The sequence below is a fragment of the Neolamprologus brichardi genome, chromosome 1 (genome assembly GCF_056152115.1).
Source record: "Neolamprologus brichardi isolate AB-2024 chromosome 1, ASM5615211v1, whole genome shotgun sequence".
Lineage (NCBI taxonomy): Eukaryota > Metazoa > Chordata > Actinopteri > Cichliformes > Cichlidae > Neolamprologus > Neolamprologus brichardi.
Window position 1 is genome coordinate 35,926,344 of NC_142104.1, and position 19,456 is coordinate 35,945,799.

At 40.0% G+C, this 19,456-nt stretch overlaps 1 protein-coding gene across 2 annotated transcripts in view; it reads right to left on the reverse strand.

Annotated features, from left to right (window-relative positions):
* Positions 1–19,456, reverse strand: part of bcas3 (BCAS3 microtubule associated cell migration factor) — a 365,279-nt gene that overhangs the window by 30,822 nt on the left and 315,001 nt on the right. For both annotated transcript variants that reach the window (XM_087841488.1, XM_087841496.1), the window contains one exon: positions 5,502–5,678. In XM_087841488.1, the coding sequence (XP_087697614.1) occupies positions 5,502–5,678 (177 nt within the window). The remainder of the gene's footprint in view (positions 1–5,501; positions 5,679–19,456) is intronic.

Consider the following 19,456-nt stretch of genomic DNA (forward strand, 5'->3'; position numbering starts at 1 on the left):
TAAAGTGCAATGCTGTCTACTGTAATATTGATTAGTAAATGGGGTGAGAGAGATAAGCAGCAAGGTGCCATCTCTTTAAGATAGTTACAAGTGCTAAAACAAACATGCTTCCATATGTTCCAACAAACATACGCGCAGTTCCTTTGTTAGAGAGGAAACCCTCAATCTTCACCGAGAAAATACATCAACAGACATTTCCTACTTCAAACTTTCTTTATCTTTTAGAGATTTTTTTCAAACACATACAAAGCAGCGCATGAGCCAATGTTTTCTCTGAAGTGATAACATCAGAGGTTCAGTGGAACTCTCCCAAAGCCTACAGTGTGTCACCCAGCCAGAGGCCTACAGCCGAGGCTCCGACCAGCAAATTGCCAATTATTAAGTCAGGGTGACTGTTTGGATCACTGCCTGCAAGTTCATAAATAATAACATTTTTAGAGGTACAGCAGGCCAGTCACCTGGACAGAGCCACATGGGACACACACACACACACACACACACACACACACACACACACACACACACACACACGTGCAAAAACATATAGAATGCACACATGTGTACATGCAAATTCAAGTAATTGCAAACATGTGCATACACTACAGAGACAATTATAGACTTTTTCTGCTAATGCATGTATGTGAACATTATAACTAAAAAAAGTAAAGGCACACACTCACTAACCTACTTGTATATACATTTAGTATACACATACGCACACATTCGTATGTGTACATTCGCACATACCACTTAAAAATGAACATGTGGAAAGGGTAGTTAAAATTCATGCATACACCAACACTCAACCATTTACACAGAAACACACACACACACACACACACACACACACACATAAGGAAGTGCACTCAGCCTTTTTGTGTTGATAAGGCTCCCCTAAATATTTGTGTTGAGTCGGGCTTTGAAAGAGCCAGCTGGGTTCTGGGCTGTTCAGACACTTTTGCTATTATTACTATTATTATTATTATTATTGTTATTATTGTTACTCCCAGTTTCTTTGAGCTGGGCTCCAACAAACAGGGTTACATTTGACCTGCAGGGTGTGGGTGGTCCCCTGGACCCTTCCCTCATCAATCAAACAGGGTGAACTCAACACAGTCTGTAGCAAAGTAACATGAAAAACAAATAATGTTCAATGATATTTGGCTATCGGCTACACCGCTCTGTGCTATGATGATTATGAGTTAGTGCTCTATCTTGTGCTAATCACTCAGAGAACGTCTTGACATCAGATCAGGTATCAAATAAACAAAGCTGAAAGTGACGTGCTTGATTTGAGCTGAACATCAAGCATTATATGAATTTTAATTGACAGAAAATTTTGCTAAAACTGGATGTACTTTTATGAATTGAGTGTAAACAGGCTGTCATGAAGTCTTGTAAGTATGTAGATGGTGATAAAGTTTGAAAATTGATGTGGTTTGTTGAAGTACAATGTTTCAATTCAATTGAATTGTAAAGAGCATCAGTTCAGGCTGAGTTTCAAAATAAGAGCATTCTTCAGAATAATATACTTTCTTTAAAGCCTGTTAGCAGTTATTGCAAGTGTTTGGTCAAGTAATCAATGCTGCCCCTGGATTGGGAATCAATATAATAAAACTATTAACCTGCATTGATTCAAAATATAATAATATAATAATATTTGCCCAAACAGAGCAGAGACAGAGCACTATATGTACATGTGGCTTTTATTTCTACATTTATATTCATATTTGTTCTTATCAAAACCGCTAGTACTGAGCCTGAAACACCCATCCACCAAAGGCACGATGAAAGCAAAAATGTAATCACAGCAGTTCCTGTTGTTTTATGTACGTTTTATGGCCCCATATTAAATGAAGTAATAAAACAAAGGCCCAGAAGCAAGTCACAGCTCCAAATTTGAAATGCTAACCTTTATTTAGCTCTAGTCAAAGGCTGTTTACATGACACCTCACTGATTCAACTCATTATGGGACTGTTTTGATGTCCTGCTGTAAACATGGAACTGGGATCTCTTTCCTTGGAAAACAGCAGCTATGAGCACTGGACACCAAAGATGGAGACGAGATGAAAATACTCCACCACTTAAAAATATTTGTACCACATAATAACACGATGTGAGCAAATGAACACAGTATGTGCCATTGTTCCTGCTCTCAGCTGAGATACACCAGGTTGTGTTTAGCAGTAGTCCACTGTCCATATGGCTTCAATGGAATTTATGTTGGGCAGGCACCAATAAGACAAATCTAATTAGCAACATTATATCATTGGAGCCAAATCTAATTTCAGTCCCAGTGTGTTTTAGTCGTCAGTGACTCTCTCCCCTCCTCTTCTTCATCTTCTCTTCTCTCTCTCCCTCTGTCCATCCGTCCATCTCTCTGTGTGAGTGTCACCTGCCCTCTGAGCTGGCGACGCTGGGTCTCGGCATTAGCGTGAGAGCCCTATTACACTGACTGGAGGCTTTGTTTTCCCTGTGAATCTGCAAAAGTGTATGTGTGTGTTTGTGTGTGTGTGTTCTCGAGAAGAATGTCCGAGAGATGGTGATTTGTTACATCAGCAAGCATTCCAGCCCGAGACCCTCTGAGTGTGTGTGTGTGTGAGGAGACACGTAGAAAGGAAACACCACCGTATACTGATCCAAATATACTTCAGTAGATTATCAGGGAGCAAACAGTTTTCAAAGGAACAAAACTGTAATAAATATCAGTGGGGAGCATAAATAATAACACATAATGTGTTGACTGGTTGTGCATACAGGATGGAAAAGTTTGTAAAAATTTCACTCAGCAATTGTGCAGAAACATGTGCCACACGTGCAGGTGAGGTGACAGTGTGTTTGCACTCATGTTCAAGGTCTATGTTAGCCACTCGGTGTCTAAGCACTGGGGCCACAGGTCCCAAGTAAATGGATTCTCTGTGCAAGATACCATCTGCTGCTGCTCATCTAACCCTCAGACTGACACACATGCACGTGCACCCCCCCACACACACTATAGACACACAATCGACATGGACAAGCACAGGACTCAGATCTTCTAAATCAGGGCTAAGAGCGCTTTTTAACATTTCTTGAAACAATATCACAAAGAATAAAAAAAGGCAGAGCTGGTGGTCTCACTATAGTGAGCTCGTCTTGAATTAATATGTGATCATTGAGAAGTCGTGGTGTCAGGCACACATATAGGTTTATATACCTGCTGTTTGTTTTGTTTTAAATTATACTCGGGAATAATATTCATGCAGCTGATATGGAAGCTGACTTCTACAGTCTGTACAGGCAAAATAAAACTTTTTTCACCTTCTTGTCTGATTATTGTGAACTTTCCCAACAAAAGAACATTAGACAATATTCACGAGCTACTTTAAACAATGGCAACAATTAAAAGAATTTACATTCTAAAATTACATTTTAGTTACAATTCTGGTTGCTTTTCACATCGGTATATAAATGCCTGTAACTACAGTGTGGGCGTGGCATAAAAAAGGTCATAATGAGCTTTCAGAGTCAGTGACGGGGCAGATTTCAAAGGAACAAATATATCTTCTTCAGTACAAGAGTTTCAATAAAAAGTGCTCATTAAAAAAATCTTTAAGAATAATAGAAAAAATATTAAAAACGATTCTAAACCTCTGCGGGTTAAAATCAAAGATAGATGAAAAAAAAGTCAGAAAATAGTGAATGTTGCTTTTGGAACCATGGTGAACTATTCCTTTAAGCTTTTCATGTATAGCTTGTGTCAATACCGACCACTTGTTCAATAAACAGGTTATCAAACACACTGCACACTAACCAAGACGGATGGCAGAGCCAGGTTCCTTTTTCTTTCCAGTGAAACCACAACTTGTGGCCATCCCGGGCTCTCTCCTCCTTATAGTACAAACAAGAACATTTCCCATATGTTACAATGTAGAAGTGCTGTGCTATTAGATTAGCCTACAGAGTCTGAAGCCTCTCCGTCTCTATGAATGGACGGATGGAGGAACCAGCAAGTCCATCGCATTCCCTGTGGATGATGTCTTCATCGTGGCCGAAGGCGCAGGAAGAGTGTGTGTGTACGTCGCGGGCGTATTTTGATGTAATGTGATCAGTAATGAATTTTGTGTTGCATTAGGGGGAGTGGAGGGGAACAGAGGTGGTCGGGAGAGAATACCAGGGGGAACGCGAAGCGACTGACTAGTAGTGTCCACGAGTCTCCAGCATCTAATCTAATGAAGAGACTCAGAGAGGGAGATGGGGGAGAGTGGTGGTAGTGGAGGGGGGGGTCAGTAAAAAAGAGTGATGAGAGAGAGAGAGAGAGAGAGAGAGAGAGATGCTACAAATGAGGTTAAGTCTGAGCGGAGTGGGAGGACGGGGGTGGACTTGGTTGGATATGGCCAGGGATGTTTGGGAGGGGTGGGCTGGGGGTTGATAGTCGATGCTAAATCCATTAGGGCCTTGTGACCATCGCACTCCCTTACCCCAAAACCCTCTGCACCCCCTCCCCCCCACACACATTTAAGTCAAAGGAGCTCTTGTTCACTTAAAGGGTGGGTGGGGGTGTGTGTGTGTGGGGGGGTTGAGCATGCTGTCGCTTCCTAAATGAGTTAACCATTTGGACTGTCAGGGCCAACAGCATGTCTGCTGCGCACACACACACACACACACACACACACACACACACAAACAGGAAGCCACAAACTAAAGCTGGTCGTGTGCTGATATGCCGTAACCTCGTACACATTGAGACAAGCAGAACATCCTACAAGCTTTGAGGTAATCAATTTCTGGACCTTGACCTGAGAAGCACTGTATGCTGGAAGTCAGGCTACATAACAAACACTTAGCTGCACTGAAAACATCTCTAATGAGGTAAATACCTACGAGCAAAACAAAAGAAAGGAAAACACCCAGATGATCATTTTTTGTGCGCGCAAATATGGATTTCTACAAAATCATGTAAAATTGCAACGCTCAGAATCATAAAGAATCTCAGTGATTCACAACGATGTGTTTCAGTGATAAGAAATATGTCAATTTTTGCCTGCTCATCACAGTGTGTTTACTGCATTTTGACTGTTTTAAACTCAGACTGCTGATTTTTAGAAATATTCTAAGAAAGTTTATTTTACATTCTGCTAACAAGATACAAAATAACACTAAAAAAACCCTACAGAAACAGGAAAATGACTATTTGAGATGAGATCTTAGTGTTTTAGGACACACTTAAAACACTGTGAACTTTTCTTAGTGTTAGTCAGGCATGATGAGGATAACTGGTTCCAGCTATTTAAGCATCACTTCCTCAGCTGTTCTGACTGGTAGGCTCACTAAATGTCATAATCCTGCTTTTATTCTGAGTTTTACCTTTTTATTTTCAAACAATATAAATAATTCCCGTTTATGTTAAATGGACAGCAGTAACACATTGTTCTTCTGAGAAAACAGAAAACAAATTAATGCTGATACACCATCCTGTGTGTGCAGCTGTGTTTTTGTGTGTTGTTCATCCTTCGCTTACCTGTGGCAGAGCCTACGATATCCCTAGAGGGGGACTCGGACATGGCGTCAGCCAGTCTCTCTCGCAGGCCTTCGTCGCTCGCATCTGCTGAGCCAACATTGTGCCGTGGCACGCCAAAGCTCTCTGGCCAGCTCCCGCATACCTCCAGCAGGGTTACGCCACGTCCATCAAATGGCCCTGCAAACAAACACGTAGAAAAACGCGGAGTTAAGATTCGCTTGATTACCAAATAGATTAGAAGATAGAACAATAACAGCTGTGCCAGTTGTGTAATGTAATTTGGAGATGTCCTGAGCTGATAAGCACAATGGGGATCCGGCCCCATCGTGACATTTTAAAGCTGTATTTATTTCTGTAATGTAATAAGATGTCATAAAAAGAAACATTGAATCAGACTTGCATCAGCAGATGCACAATATTTGGGATTAGGGAAACACACGAGCCAATTTAAAGCACAGTCCACCTTTGTTCTTTCAGTATAATTATGTACGAATGCTTCGTTGTGTCAAATCTGTGTATTATATTATCTTTTCTCATTTAATATTTACATTTTAAAAACAAAATATAATTGTGAAAATACTGCAGCTCTACTGCAAATGAAAATATTAAAACATGTTGCCATTTTCACATATATCACTCACGTATCCGTCCTACAGCCAACCTAAATGAATCTGTGTTAACCCTGTAGATCAGCTGCTTTTGAGTCACACACACAGGAACTTGTAAGTACAACACAATCTTCATGCCTGTCAAACCAAATCCACACAGGCCGATGCTGCATCTTAATCTTTCTCCTTTCTGTCTGTTGTATTTTCTGCAATCAGCGAGATCTTGCAGTTTGGAGCCAGAGAGTCTGCAACTTGCTCTGTGTGTGTGTGTGTGTGTGTGTGTTTGTGTGTGTGACAACGCAGGCAGCTAAGCAAGCAGGCATGCAGGCAGTCAAACAACTGTTTTATTCTATTAGTGTGTTCATTTGACTAGGTCATTATGCCTGCAAGCAGAGGTGATAAGGGAAGATTTAGCAGTGGTGTTGGGAAGCTGCTCCGGCGACTCATCACGCTAACAAACAAAACAAACACATGACCTCATGGCTTCAAAGTCAGCTTATCATCATCATCAGTGCTGCATATCCGCATCTCTCTCGCTCTTGATGCCCAGAAATATGTTACAGACAGGAGTGCGAAAAAAATCACTGAGTCTAACTAGCTTCATGTTATCATTGTGACTGTTTGCTGGTTCAAAATCGTGTGCGAGTGGTGAAATGAACATTCGAGTAGTGAAACATTCAGGGATCAGAGATGGGCAGTAACGTGTAATCTGATTACTTTTTTCAAGTAACGAGTAAAGTAAGGGATTACTATTGCAAAAATGGTAATTAGTTTACCGTTACTTTCCCGTAGGAACGCTGCGTTACTGTGTTACTAAAACCGTGATTTTTTTTGCGAGAATGTCTCATGACAGTGACGTAAGCGAGTGCGACGTTCGTGACAACAGCTGTGTGCAGATCAACAATGGATCATATATCGAGTGCAGAGAGAGTATGAGCGTGCAGCGTTTAAAGCGTGGAAGTACTGACCTTACTTTGAGTTTGATTCCATAAAAAGTGACAAAAACATTAGTGTCCGTTGTGCGTGGGAAGAAAACTTCTTTTTACAGCGAAAAAACCCCTAAACTTCCAAACAAGCACCGAGTAGCTACGACGTAATGGGAAACTCACAGAGAAACTCGCGGATTCTTCCACTGACCGCTGCACACCTGCACCAGGGTAACCCTCCGCCTACCCCACTCCTGCTTTACAGGTGAAAATAGAGCAACAGGACGCTAGTCTTTGACTTTATTTATTTTCTGCTGTGTTTTACTTGCATCTATTTGAAAGACTGAGTGTAAACACAAAAAATATTTTATTTTATGTGCTGGAATGTGCAGAAAATAGGTTTAAATATTAAACAAATTTCTTCCAGTCAGAGAATGGTGCATATAATTAAATTTTTACTTGATGCATAAAGTTAAAAAAAGTTTTAAAAAGAGACTTTTCCATTTGATTACATTTTGTATGATGGATTATGCAGAAAAAGTAGAATTGGGCTGAAAGATCTATCGCTTTATCACCTATTCAGGTTGTAAATCGTGGTTTTAAAAAGTAACTAAGTAACTAAGTAATTAATTACTTTTTGAAAATAAGTAATCAGTAAAGTAACGGAATTACTTTTTTGGGGAAGTAATCAGTAATTTGTTACTTGCGGATAATCAGTAATTAGTACTTAATTAATTAAGTAATCAGTAATTAGTTACTGATTACTTTTTTCAAGCAACTTGACCAACACTGTCATGGATTAAACAAAAAGTGCATCTAGAGGATGAACTTGAATACTCAGCATAAAGACCAGAAACGCAGCAACTTCAAGGGATGAAAAATCAAGTTAACGTAAAAGTGTCGCTGCAGTTCCTCTAATGGCCACTTGGGGCTCCCTCCAAAAGTGAGGCGATCTCATAGAGATTTACAGAATCAAAAAGCATGTTTGCACCTCAGAACAGAAAATGTTCTCTATGGATAAATCCCTATAATAACTGTATTTGGTTTTTTTTTAAAGCTTAACTAAGGATTTTGTGAAGCCACAATGAGGTGGGAAAATAATTTAAGACTACCCCACAAAGAGCACTACAGAAATGACTAGAGATGGCTATAAATGACAACATGAACTCCAGCTGTACTGCCCCTCAAACAGGATTTAAAAGACATGAAGATCGATTCAGTTTTGCAGTTTTTCAAACTGGACCAAAATTACCTAAAAAACTGAACGAGACTGATATTTATTTTAACAGGTAGAAACTTGAATCAGTCACATACATAAGAAGTGTGTTGGTGGTGGCAGGTTAGACTTTTGGTCTGAGCTTAGTATCTGTTAAGGCCATGTGGAGACTCCAACAAATCGCTTTGTCAAGCTTCATCACAGCTTCATCACAGCTTCATCACAGCTTCTACAAACTTTAGTGCAAAACAGTTCATCCACCCAAAGTCTGTCCAAATTTTGAACTGTTAACACACACACACACACACACACACACACACACACACACACACACACACACACACACACCATATGATCACCACAGATCCTGCCATTTTACACAATCCCTGATTCCAGCAACTGTTACAGTATAAATAAATATTGGTATCTCATTTTGTAAAGGAGTTATTGCACATCTTTTTGTTTTTGACAAAAAAAACATCTAAAATGTTACCGAGTTAAAAAAAATTCAAAACACCCCACACAAGAAACACAGGGAACTTTATACAACCATCAGCACTAGATCATTACATCGCCTCAGAGGATTAATAAAATAAGTTCAGTAAATTAAGTGAAACTTTAATGAGCTCCTTGGAGAAATCTGCGTGAAATTTAGAGAACTCATGACACTAAAGGCTTCATGACTTGAAATACCACTGACCTTTGCGTGTTCAAAGTTAACACAAAGAAATCCTTTGGGGTAATAAATTTGCTGAACAAATCTAAAAAGATGAATGCTGCTTCACACTTCTTCTACACACGCTGATTTAGACGAGTGGACACGGACACATACAGGGAGGTTTCTCAGTGGTCTTGTGGGTATCAGGAAAACCCCAGTGAGACACAGACAGGATGAGATCAAAGGAAAAAGTGAAGACCAGGACAGAAGAGATCTTTGTTTTCTTGGAAAGATTAACATCTGATCTGTGTGTCCAGGCTTCAAGTACAGAAGAAACAGATGGATATAGATAGACGATCACTGGTAAATATGAAAACGAGGCTACTAGATAAGAGCGATATGTTAACACAAGCAGCTTCTGGAGAGGGTGAATAAATTCAATCAATTTGTTTACCTGCTAATGCTACAATTTGTTACACTAAATTGAAAGAAGTGCAACCAAAGATTAAAATTCATATCACGTTATCACCATTGACCCCATAAAGCCATCAGACGTGTGTGAACATCTTGGGAAAAAAAGATCTAATGAAAGTGTAACCGTTTGGCAATCCCACGGTCAGCTGGTGATTTTAGTGAGTTGTATCTTTATAAGCAATGAGGCACACTTTGCTCTGCAACACTAAGCTCTTTACAACTACAAAATTCAATTCGGCCTTTACAAAGACACACTCACAAGCATCAAATCCAGCAATGTGCAAAGCATAATAACATCTCACCTCTATTGCAAAACACAGGCTTTTACAAAGGTTTTAAAGTGAGGCTCGGGGGAGCTTCAGGAGAATCTGTGCGAAACGATCCATCGGTGCAACACGCATAAACACACAAGCTTCTGAAGCGAAGTTATCAGGAAGCTAAGCCGCCGTGTGTGTGTGTGTCTGATTGTATGCTTGCTCAGTGTTATCAGAGCAGGGAGAACGGAGGCTCGTGTAACCTCTCGCCTCAGCATTAGCACCTGTCACTGGCCTACAGCGGAGCTGAGATCTGCCAGGCCTCAGGATGCACATGCACACTCAACCACACATGCACACAGACGCACACAACAAACATGCAGTGTACTTTAGGTTTTTGCAAATTTGTCACACTTACATGTTTTCAGATTACCAAAAAATGTTGTATTTGATTTTTTATATGAAGTGTGACAAACACGCAAAAAACGAAGAAATCAGGAAGGGAGCAATACAGGAGCGCACAGCCGTCTGCTTCCTGATAGCAAGTGAGCCAGGCAGATCAAAGGTTTTGACTGGTGATAAGAGCAGAAGGTTAGCAAGAGCTTTAGGTTTATCAGGGCAGGCTTTGACCAATATCGGTATTTGAAGGCCAATAGCTTTAGGCTGAAACGACCAATGATCGATGGCAGAGAAGCTCAGAAGGTAGAAATCTCTTCAACAGTATCAGCAGAGCTGTTTTTCTTTTTTGGGAGAAAACTATTTGCGTCTGCTTCTTACACATAATAAAGTTCCCTCATCCTCTCTTTGTGTAAAAATGTAACGTTCAATTATAGCTAATATGAGGCTTTACTGCTAAGACAAATTTGTTCCGTCATAATATACAGTTATTTCAGTGCAACATTTCCTGTTTCCCTGTCAACTAAAAGTAGACTGTATTTTCTGCTAAAAAGACTGTAACTTTGAAAATGACCCCCTTCACTAAGTGCACGTGTTAAAGCCTCACGTTTGCCTCACGTGAACCTAAGAATGCATTGTTTCCACAAAACGCACTGTGGATAATCACACTGACCACATCACTGTACTCAAAAACGTTTTAAATGCACACATGTGAATGCAACTGATCATTTTTTTAAAGGAAAATCTTAAACCATTTATATTATAATTATTCTCTCCTGTAGTTTTCAGCTTCGGCTGTCCACATTAGGTGATCTGAACTCACGTTATGATTAAATCATTCCATAAAGTGTGTGTTTATCACGACTGCTCTAGATCACTGAGGTCACTGACACTAAAGAAACCAAGCAATGGCTCAACATTAGCTCACGTTACCTAACTAGCTCTCATGTTTCCCGTTGACAATGAAGAATTTCTCAACTTTCACCCCTAAATGAGAATTATTGACTGATTTACTGTCTATACTTTTGCGCACTTTCATCCTGCTGGTGGTTTTTTAAAGATCTGTGCAAACACTGGCAGAGTTCTAACTTTGTTGTTTTAATGAAGTAATACTGTGCATACCGTCTTTATTTTAAATGCAACTTTAATTAATAAAACTTTTCACTGTGTTTTCATAAGCAGCACAAGCATCAGCATGTTTTTATTGACCTCTGACCTCCATTTTTTAATTTCTGCCTGTAAATCTTTGGAAATGAAAAGATGATTCAGTGGCTGGAGGAAGATTGTTGTTGTTCACTCGTGATGTTAAACCCAGCAGGATTAAAAGCCACTCTCCACCCAGCTGTTAGCCCTCACATACTGGCCCTACTTATCCCTCCAGTCAGTGCTACTTTACTTAAAGATTTAATCACGCTGCAACAGCATGCGTGCACATCACAGTCACCTCTCAAAGAGATACGCCAGAATGAGTGCTTTAAAATATTACTGCAGACAGTCAAACTGAGGATGTTTGCTGAGATTAGAAGCAGCAAAACAAAAACAAATTAATTTTAAGCTTTTAATGTCCACCAAGTCTCCAGTTATCAGTTTAGGGTAGGGGAAGGTTCACATCTACCCCTTTATGTGGATTTGTTTTTCACCTATCTAAATCAGGGGTGTCAAACGTGCGGCCCAGGGCCCACTTGCAGCCCGCGTCACCCCTACTTGCGGCCCGTACGTTGACGTGAAGAAATATAATGCAGTTTGTCCCTTTTTTGTTTGTTGTCCAGAGTTATGTTAAAATAAGTTCTTTAAAAAGCCAAAAATGATTGAATATGAAGACGATATGAGCAGAGAGCACAAACACGCTGAGGGATCGGCTGTGTTAGCTCAGTGACAGAGTCACAAACGAACAATAATGTCTGCAGTTTGATTTAAATATGAACACAATGATAACAGACGTGCTGCCACGTGTGTGGACAGAAGGAGAGGACCAGTGTGTTTATTTGGTAGTTCAATGAAAGGCTTCAGTTCGTTTAAATCTGCGTTCGCATTTGCAGTTTTGTCTTCTTATACAATAATCTAAAAAAAACAAACGAAACACGGCATTTTGGTAAATATTTGTGGGTGTTTTTTTGTTTGTTTTGTACTACTTGCAAACTAAAGTGGGCCTCCGGTGAGATGGCCACAGCTCATTTAAGTTTGAGACTCCTGATCTAAATGGAAATCACATAACAAAACGAATCCTGTTTTTAGTTTCACTAAAATAAAAAAGGGAAATAAAATAAATAAACTGTCTATTGTTTTCAGATTAAATTGTGCAGGGATGGAAAAAAGGCTCAGGGTAAAAGAATTGCTATGGCTGCATGACAATAACCAATCAGAGCAGAGCAGCCCTATAGCTGGTCATATCTATTACCGATGTTTTTACTACTTGGGGTGCTATGTAAAGAAATGAGAATAGTAATCTATATCTTAACCTAATTGTCTTGTTGTAAATGATTCTTATTTGCCATCGCACTTTGCAGTAAATCTAATCTGGTGGCTTTTCCACACTTTTGTGTCAGAGACCAAAAACATCTTTAACTGTGAACCCAGTTTACAAATGAAGTCGCCCTTTAAAGAAGAAACAACACTGAAAACATGTCTTCATTTAAAGGTTATGAAGCTTCTCACACGGTTGAACTCCAGTCACACGTACACGCACAGACATGCAAACACACACACAAATGTATAACGTCCTGAGTGCTCATGCCACTGTTTCTGGGTTACCTGTGCAGTAAAGGGCCTAATGCCTAGTTAGCGCTAATTCAATTAGGCTTTACTGCAAGGGGGCTGGTTGAAGTAATTCCTTTATTATGGTGCTGTATAATATGTAACAGTGTGAGTGTGTGTGTGAGATTCAGCGGTGGTACTGAGAATTCAGACACTGGGAAAACACACGCAGTCTGTTACCTACAAACAGATCATAAATCAGCTCTGGCGGGATGCACGTTCAGTTATATATTTATGAGGCACATGTCTAGAATCTAATGTTATTCAACACCACGGCTATGCGGCAAATCCTGTTTTTGTCTTAGGACAGCCAATATGTGGTGAGCCTGGGTCAGAAGTGTCACTTCAAACGAACGATTTACAACAGCAGGTAGGATTTTGGAGCACATTTCATCGGGAGGTTTTATCTTCACTTTCTCTTAATTGCTGCACAAACTGGTGACAAAAAAGGAACGAATCAAACAAAATTTGATTCATTTTACTCAATTTTTCTCATTTTCTACTGACTCCATGGTACAGTTTTGGAAATAGCCTGGATTTGATACTGAAAAGACATTTTACGCACACAAACTGACTGAAACACAGCTTGAATGCAAAGGTTTAACAAAGATGCCCTATGCCTTGGATTAACTGGTAAAGCCATTCATCCAGTCACCTAGCCCATTATCAGAAAACATTTAACAAGTTTGATACAGACTCTTTTCTTTATATGATCAACATTTGGAAGCATTGTGTTTTTTATTGCTGAGCTGAGTTGTAATTGGATTTTTGAAACAGGCAGCTGCAAATTAAAACATTCATTTATACCCAAATACAGCATCATTTACATTCTATGGCTCTAACTTGGCCAAAACCCACTTTTAATAAACATTCTTGGAGGACTCTGCTGTGAACACATACTGACGTCCCTTTAGGCTGCGTGTCTGTGCGCCTATCAGAGAAAGACTGAGAGAGGGTCACTGATATCCTCGGGGAGACACAAAGTGCTAGCTAGCTGGCAGAGTAGGTTTGTGGTGCAGGGTTAGTGTTAATGGAGATGTAAGCTCACAGGATTAGCACCCACCCATAGGTAGGTATATGGGAGTGCGTGCGTGTGTTCTTGACAGGCAGGGTCTTTCTTTCATTACATTAAGGCCAGTGCTTCTAAATCATTTACTCCCTTTTACTCCCTTTGCAGTCTCAGTGGTGTCAGCTAAGTGTTAGTAATCTCCATCAATACCACGGTCTGCCTCGAGGCACTTTACTCACTGCTACACACACACACACACACACACACACGTATATACGAAAACATACAGTATTCAGACGTGAGGATGCATTAACCTGTATGTAGTTAATTGAGTCGACTGAATACTGAATACCCGACACACACACACTCTCTCTCTCTCGTTGTCTCTTGCACACACACATGCACACACACATGCACACACACATGCACACACACATGCACACACTACCACCCACTAAGTTAATTTGAGGTGTTCCAAATTAGACGCCACTTCTTTGCTCAGGATGAGGTTTTAACTGTAATCTATGGTGTCTTTCTTGGCATCATCTCCTCCCATGTTCACATGCGACCAAACAGAGGTTTCCTTGAAGCCCAAGTCTGACCTCCAACTGATCAAAAGTTGTAATAATAACGTTTGTTGCAGATTTCTGTCAAATGTCAGCCTGAGACCCAAACGACTAAAATGTTTGTACAGCGTGCAGTGCCATATTTATTGTAGGGTTCCGGATACTTTTAAATCCTAAACCAGATTATGAGGATAGTTACAGTTACAGTTCAAGAGATCACAGATACTGTTTAGACAGCCAATCAGAATTCTAGTTAGAAACCTCCAAAAACATGCCTTTGCATTGGTGGAAAATAAACTGATTTTGAGAACATGTGGCACGAGACAATGACAAGTACGAAACAAATCTTCTCAGGGTTCAAATGCGAGGCCACAAACAGGAAGCAGCGGCAAACAGTTGTCAGATGTTTATGTGCAACTCGCACAAACAGAAACACGAACGTTCAACTGGGACATGAAATAGATTTATGTCGCAGATAAAATTTGGAGTATATTTCTGACTCACGCCTGCTGCAGATTTAAAGAGCCAAGGAAGAGGAAAATAATTGTGCTGATAGAGAACAGCTGACTGTGATTAGGGGACTTACTGTACTGACATGCTTGTTTGGCACATATAGAGTAAAAATAGCACTGCTTTCTTTTTTGCCAACCTGTTGTAAAGAGCTTTGTGTCCAAATCGGGCAGGAAGTCGTCATGCTGCCATGGCTTGTCTTTTAAAGGTTCTGCTGCACTGATGATTGTTGCAGGAAAAGATGGCGTGGAGGTGAAACGAGTAGTAAAATTAAGGTTGCCTGAATAAAATGTCTTGATGCAGGCTCAATCTTCCATCCTCGGAAGATTTGAGCAAGAATTCTGAATTGTATCGCTGCTGCTGTGACACGTCTTTCCGAGTGTCGTTTCCTTCCTGTGATTATTCAACCGCCATGCTGCCGAGTTACAATTCTAAGATGTCAGTGTCGTCCTAACTGTGTCACAATCAATCATGCTTTTCCTTGGCATATGTTGTTATTCATTTTATGTCCAGTTCCTTGAAGAGGTGCAAAATTTAATAAGAAAATGAAAAACACAACATTTCACTTCATGGAAAGGGTACGGGTAAACTTCTGCTTCTACATGAAACAGACACTATCTCTACTTTTAAGATTAGGCTTCAAACTTTCCTTTTTGCTAAAGCATACAGTTAGGGCTGGACTAGGTGACCCTGAATCCTCCCTTAGTTATGCTGCAATAGACGTAGGCTGCCGGGGATTCCCATGATGCATTGGGTGTTTCTTCTTAAGTCACCTTTCTCACTCACTATGTATTAACAGACCTCTCTGCATTGAATCATATCTGTTATTAATCTCTGTCTCTCTTCCACAGCATGTCTTTATCCTGTCTTCCTTCTCTCACCCCAACCAATCACAGCAGATGGCCCCGCCCCTCCCTGAGCCTGGTTCTGCCGGAGGTTTCTTCCTGTTAAAAGGGAGTTTTTCCTTCCCGCTGTCGCCAAAGTGCTGCTCATAGGGGGTCATATGATTGTTGGGCTTTTCTCTGTATCTATGAAGCGCCTTGAGGCGACGTTTGTTGTGATTTGGCGCTATATAAATAAAATTGAATTGAATTGAATTACATACAGTGTAGTGAAAAAGTATTTGTCCTAATTTTTTTTTAATATTTACCAAACTTCTGTGTTTCATATCATTAAGAAAATGTTAATATTAGACAAAGTTCTCATCTTTTAGGAACCATTTAAATTTTCTTTCTAGCCCAAAATGAGGATAATGTGAAGCGCACCTGTGCATGTTCAGACAGATGTGTCTTGCCTATGATACACCAAATCGGTTTAAAGCGCAACTTCTCTTCCTTCTGAAACCATCTGAATTTTGTCTCTAGCACAAATACTAATGGAGTTAGGGTAAATTACACAATGCTTGTAAAATCGACGGGTCAACAGGTCCTTGGTAAATACAGGGTTAAGGTGATGCCACAGCATCTCAGACTTCAGTCCAGACTTTTGATCAGTTCACTCTGAAACCTTCATTTTGTTTCTGTTTTGTTTTGTTTCCAATACATTCGTTTAATTAAAATGTTCATTTTCTTATTCTTTAAAGAAGAAAGCAGTAGCTTCATTTGGCAGCAACATAGCGAATATAAATCAGCCTAAAGGAAGTATTATTTGTTGTACCACAGATTTCTTTCTGTTTAAAGGGAGTTTTGTCAGCTGCGTACTTCTAGGGAGTTGTGTGATTGTTGGGGGTTTCTCTGGGGTTTTCTTTCTAATAGTGTAAAGTACCTGAATTGAATTAAATTAAGGATTAAAAGTGTGCACCGTTATGTTCTCTCAAAAATTAGCAAAATTAAGTTGGCGATTAACATGCCAAACGTAACTAATGCTGAGTTATAAGTAAAACAAATGGTGATTATTGTAAAATATTTCATTCTGATGAAAAAAGGAGAGCTCTATGCTGTGGAACTATTGGCATGCTTAATTTGTCTATTAAAATAAAAAGTCTACAAACAAATCTGGCAAAAGACCATTATGATTTCAATAAAGACACTTTAACACAGGGGTGGGCAACTGCAGGCCCCAAGGGCCAGTGTCCCTGCAGGTTTTAGATGTGTCCTTGAACACACACAGCTGATTTAAATGGCTAAATTAGCTCCTGCAGTTCTCCAGAGGCCTGGTAACGAACTAATCGTGTGATTCAGGTGTGTTGACCCAAGGTGAGATCTAAAACCTGCAGGACCCCTCGGGGCCTGGAGTTGCCCACCCCTGCTTTAACAGCTAATTAATTGCTACTCTGGTTGGTTGTACAGTGCCCATATTGTGTGCTGAAACTTTACATCATTGTCTTTTGTCTAAATGACATTTTACTTATCTAATTCATTAACTAATGATCTGCATGATAGCACATCATTCAAATCTGAGCAGGTATTAGGTCGATTGAAACGACGCTCTATCGTACTGATATAATTTTTGTGATTTAAAACAAAAAAGAAACATTATTAGAAATGTTTTATCAGTTCTTGAAACGACACTGCAGATAAACAAACAACCAAAGGCATCGTTTTCCCTCACTCAGCGTCATCGCAGAGCCAGTACAAAGCATCTTTCATCTGGTCAGAGACGTGGCGCCCACACAACTAAAATTCCCTTCTGGGCGCTAGACATTGTTTTCCATCAAACCAAAACAAAGATTGGGGAGTGTACACTTCACAGTGCTAGCATGGCCAGCTAATTGATTTCAGGCTGGATCGTGTTGCTGTGTAATGGAGCAGGCTAACGTGATGATGAAGCTGGGATGGTCATGGTGATGACTTTCACAGGGGCTCCAGCCTCATTTGTTTGTTTGACAGGCTGCAGGGTTGTGTGTGTGCGGGTGTGTTTCTCCATTTGGCATAAAGAATATGGATTAAGCTGTAGAGGTGACAGATGATATGTTTACAGGAGAATGTTTGCTTTCTGCACGATATTCAATTACAGGGTTTGTGTGTGTCACCGCCTGTGTGTGTAAGTGTATGTGACCATAAGTGTGTGTGCGTGCCCAGTCGTTTGTGTGTTACAGACTGTGTGTGAAAGGGTCACAGGCCTTTATCAATCACACAGAATTTGTTCACTTCCTTCCTCGCCGTCATTCTTTCGCCTTGATTCTAATATTTTTTCTGGGAAGTCGTCCAATCCAAATATAAACTAGTGTTATCCACTGTTTACTGGAGATGCAATGCAGCACAAATAAATACCCTTAGTGTTATTTACAAAACTGACTTACTCATACACAATCCACCCCCTCCTCCAACCTCCATAACTGGGTAGAAATACAGCATAGTGTTCTATGATGCCACAATAGGTCCCCATAAGAAATGAAAAAGAGGCAGTGGTCATTTATTCAAAAGCCCGAAATGAAAAACTGTGACATTTAGTGGGCACTCGGACAGAAAACAGCTCCGTATTAAAACAACACAAAGGGCTGGATTGGTGCAAGCAAACTGTTTAGGGCTGCAGTAAGAAAAAAAGTGAAATAGGATCCAGGAAAGCCAATTTGAGTAGAAGATATATAAGTCTGAAAGGCCTATCAGATAGCAGCACGTTGCACAGCTGTTTAGAACACTATTAGACACAATGTTACACTTTTGGAATGTTGTTACAGTGACAGTAACTGTAACCTTTGGTAGGTTGATTACACAGCAAACAGCAGAGATATTGTGTTCCGTGTTAAAGTGTTAATATTGTGTTAATATTGTGTTAAAGTCAAAGTAAGCTACCACGAATGTGGACTTTTCACTGGATGACGTGGCCGTACGATGTGCCACTGTGACCAGGCTCTAATTTTTTTCAATTGATGTTTCACTTTGTAGCAAATGTTATACCCTAATATGAGCTAATCGTCTAGCTTGTACTTGCATGTTGTTATTACTTAAGTAATGCATATTAGATGAAAAGCTTTGTTATTGGCAGTGCATTTAACTCACTTCTTTTGGAAGTATCCCACACGCGTCGTTTAGCTTCATACATTCATGCATAGTTTTCTAGGGATTCAACTTTTGTGCTTGAGGAAGATTCAAGTTAGTGTGCACATTTCCTTTAATATAGACGGTGTATTATAGTGTCTGTAATAAAGTGTTGTGATCAGTGGTACTGAAGTCTAGATGAATCAGCACAAACAGGAGTCCTCTGTCTGAGGCCATAAAAAGATGATTAGTAACATTCACTAGTGCAGCGATGAGCTCCTAATCCTGACTGAAACTCTTCAGGTAAACCATTCCTCTGCAAATGGTCCTAAAGCTTATAGAAAACATCTATTTAAAGAATCCTGAAATAAAAGAAATCTATAATCTATAATTGATTAAGACCACACGGCAGAGTTGAATATGTCAAGATTTTTGTTGGGAGTGACCAGGATGGACCGGAACAGAAATGAATAACACAGCTCAGGCAACAGGTACAGGTCAAGTCATGTGGTTTGAAGACAAGGTTATAGAGGGAAGGCTTAGATGGTTTCCACAGGTGTAGATGAAGGCTAGTGGATATAGTTGAAAAAGGAATGTTAAAGACAGAGGTGCCAGGTAGGAGGAAAAAGAGGAAGACCACTGATTAAGTTTATGGATCAGAGAG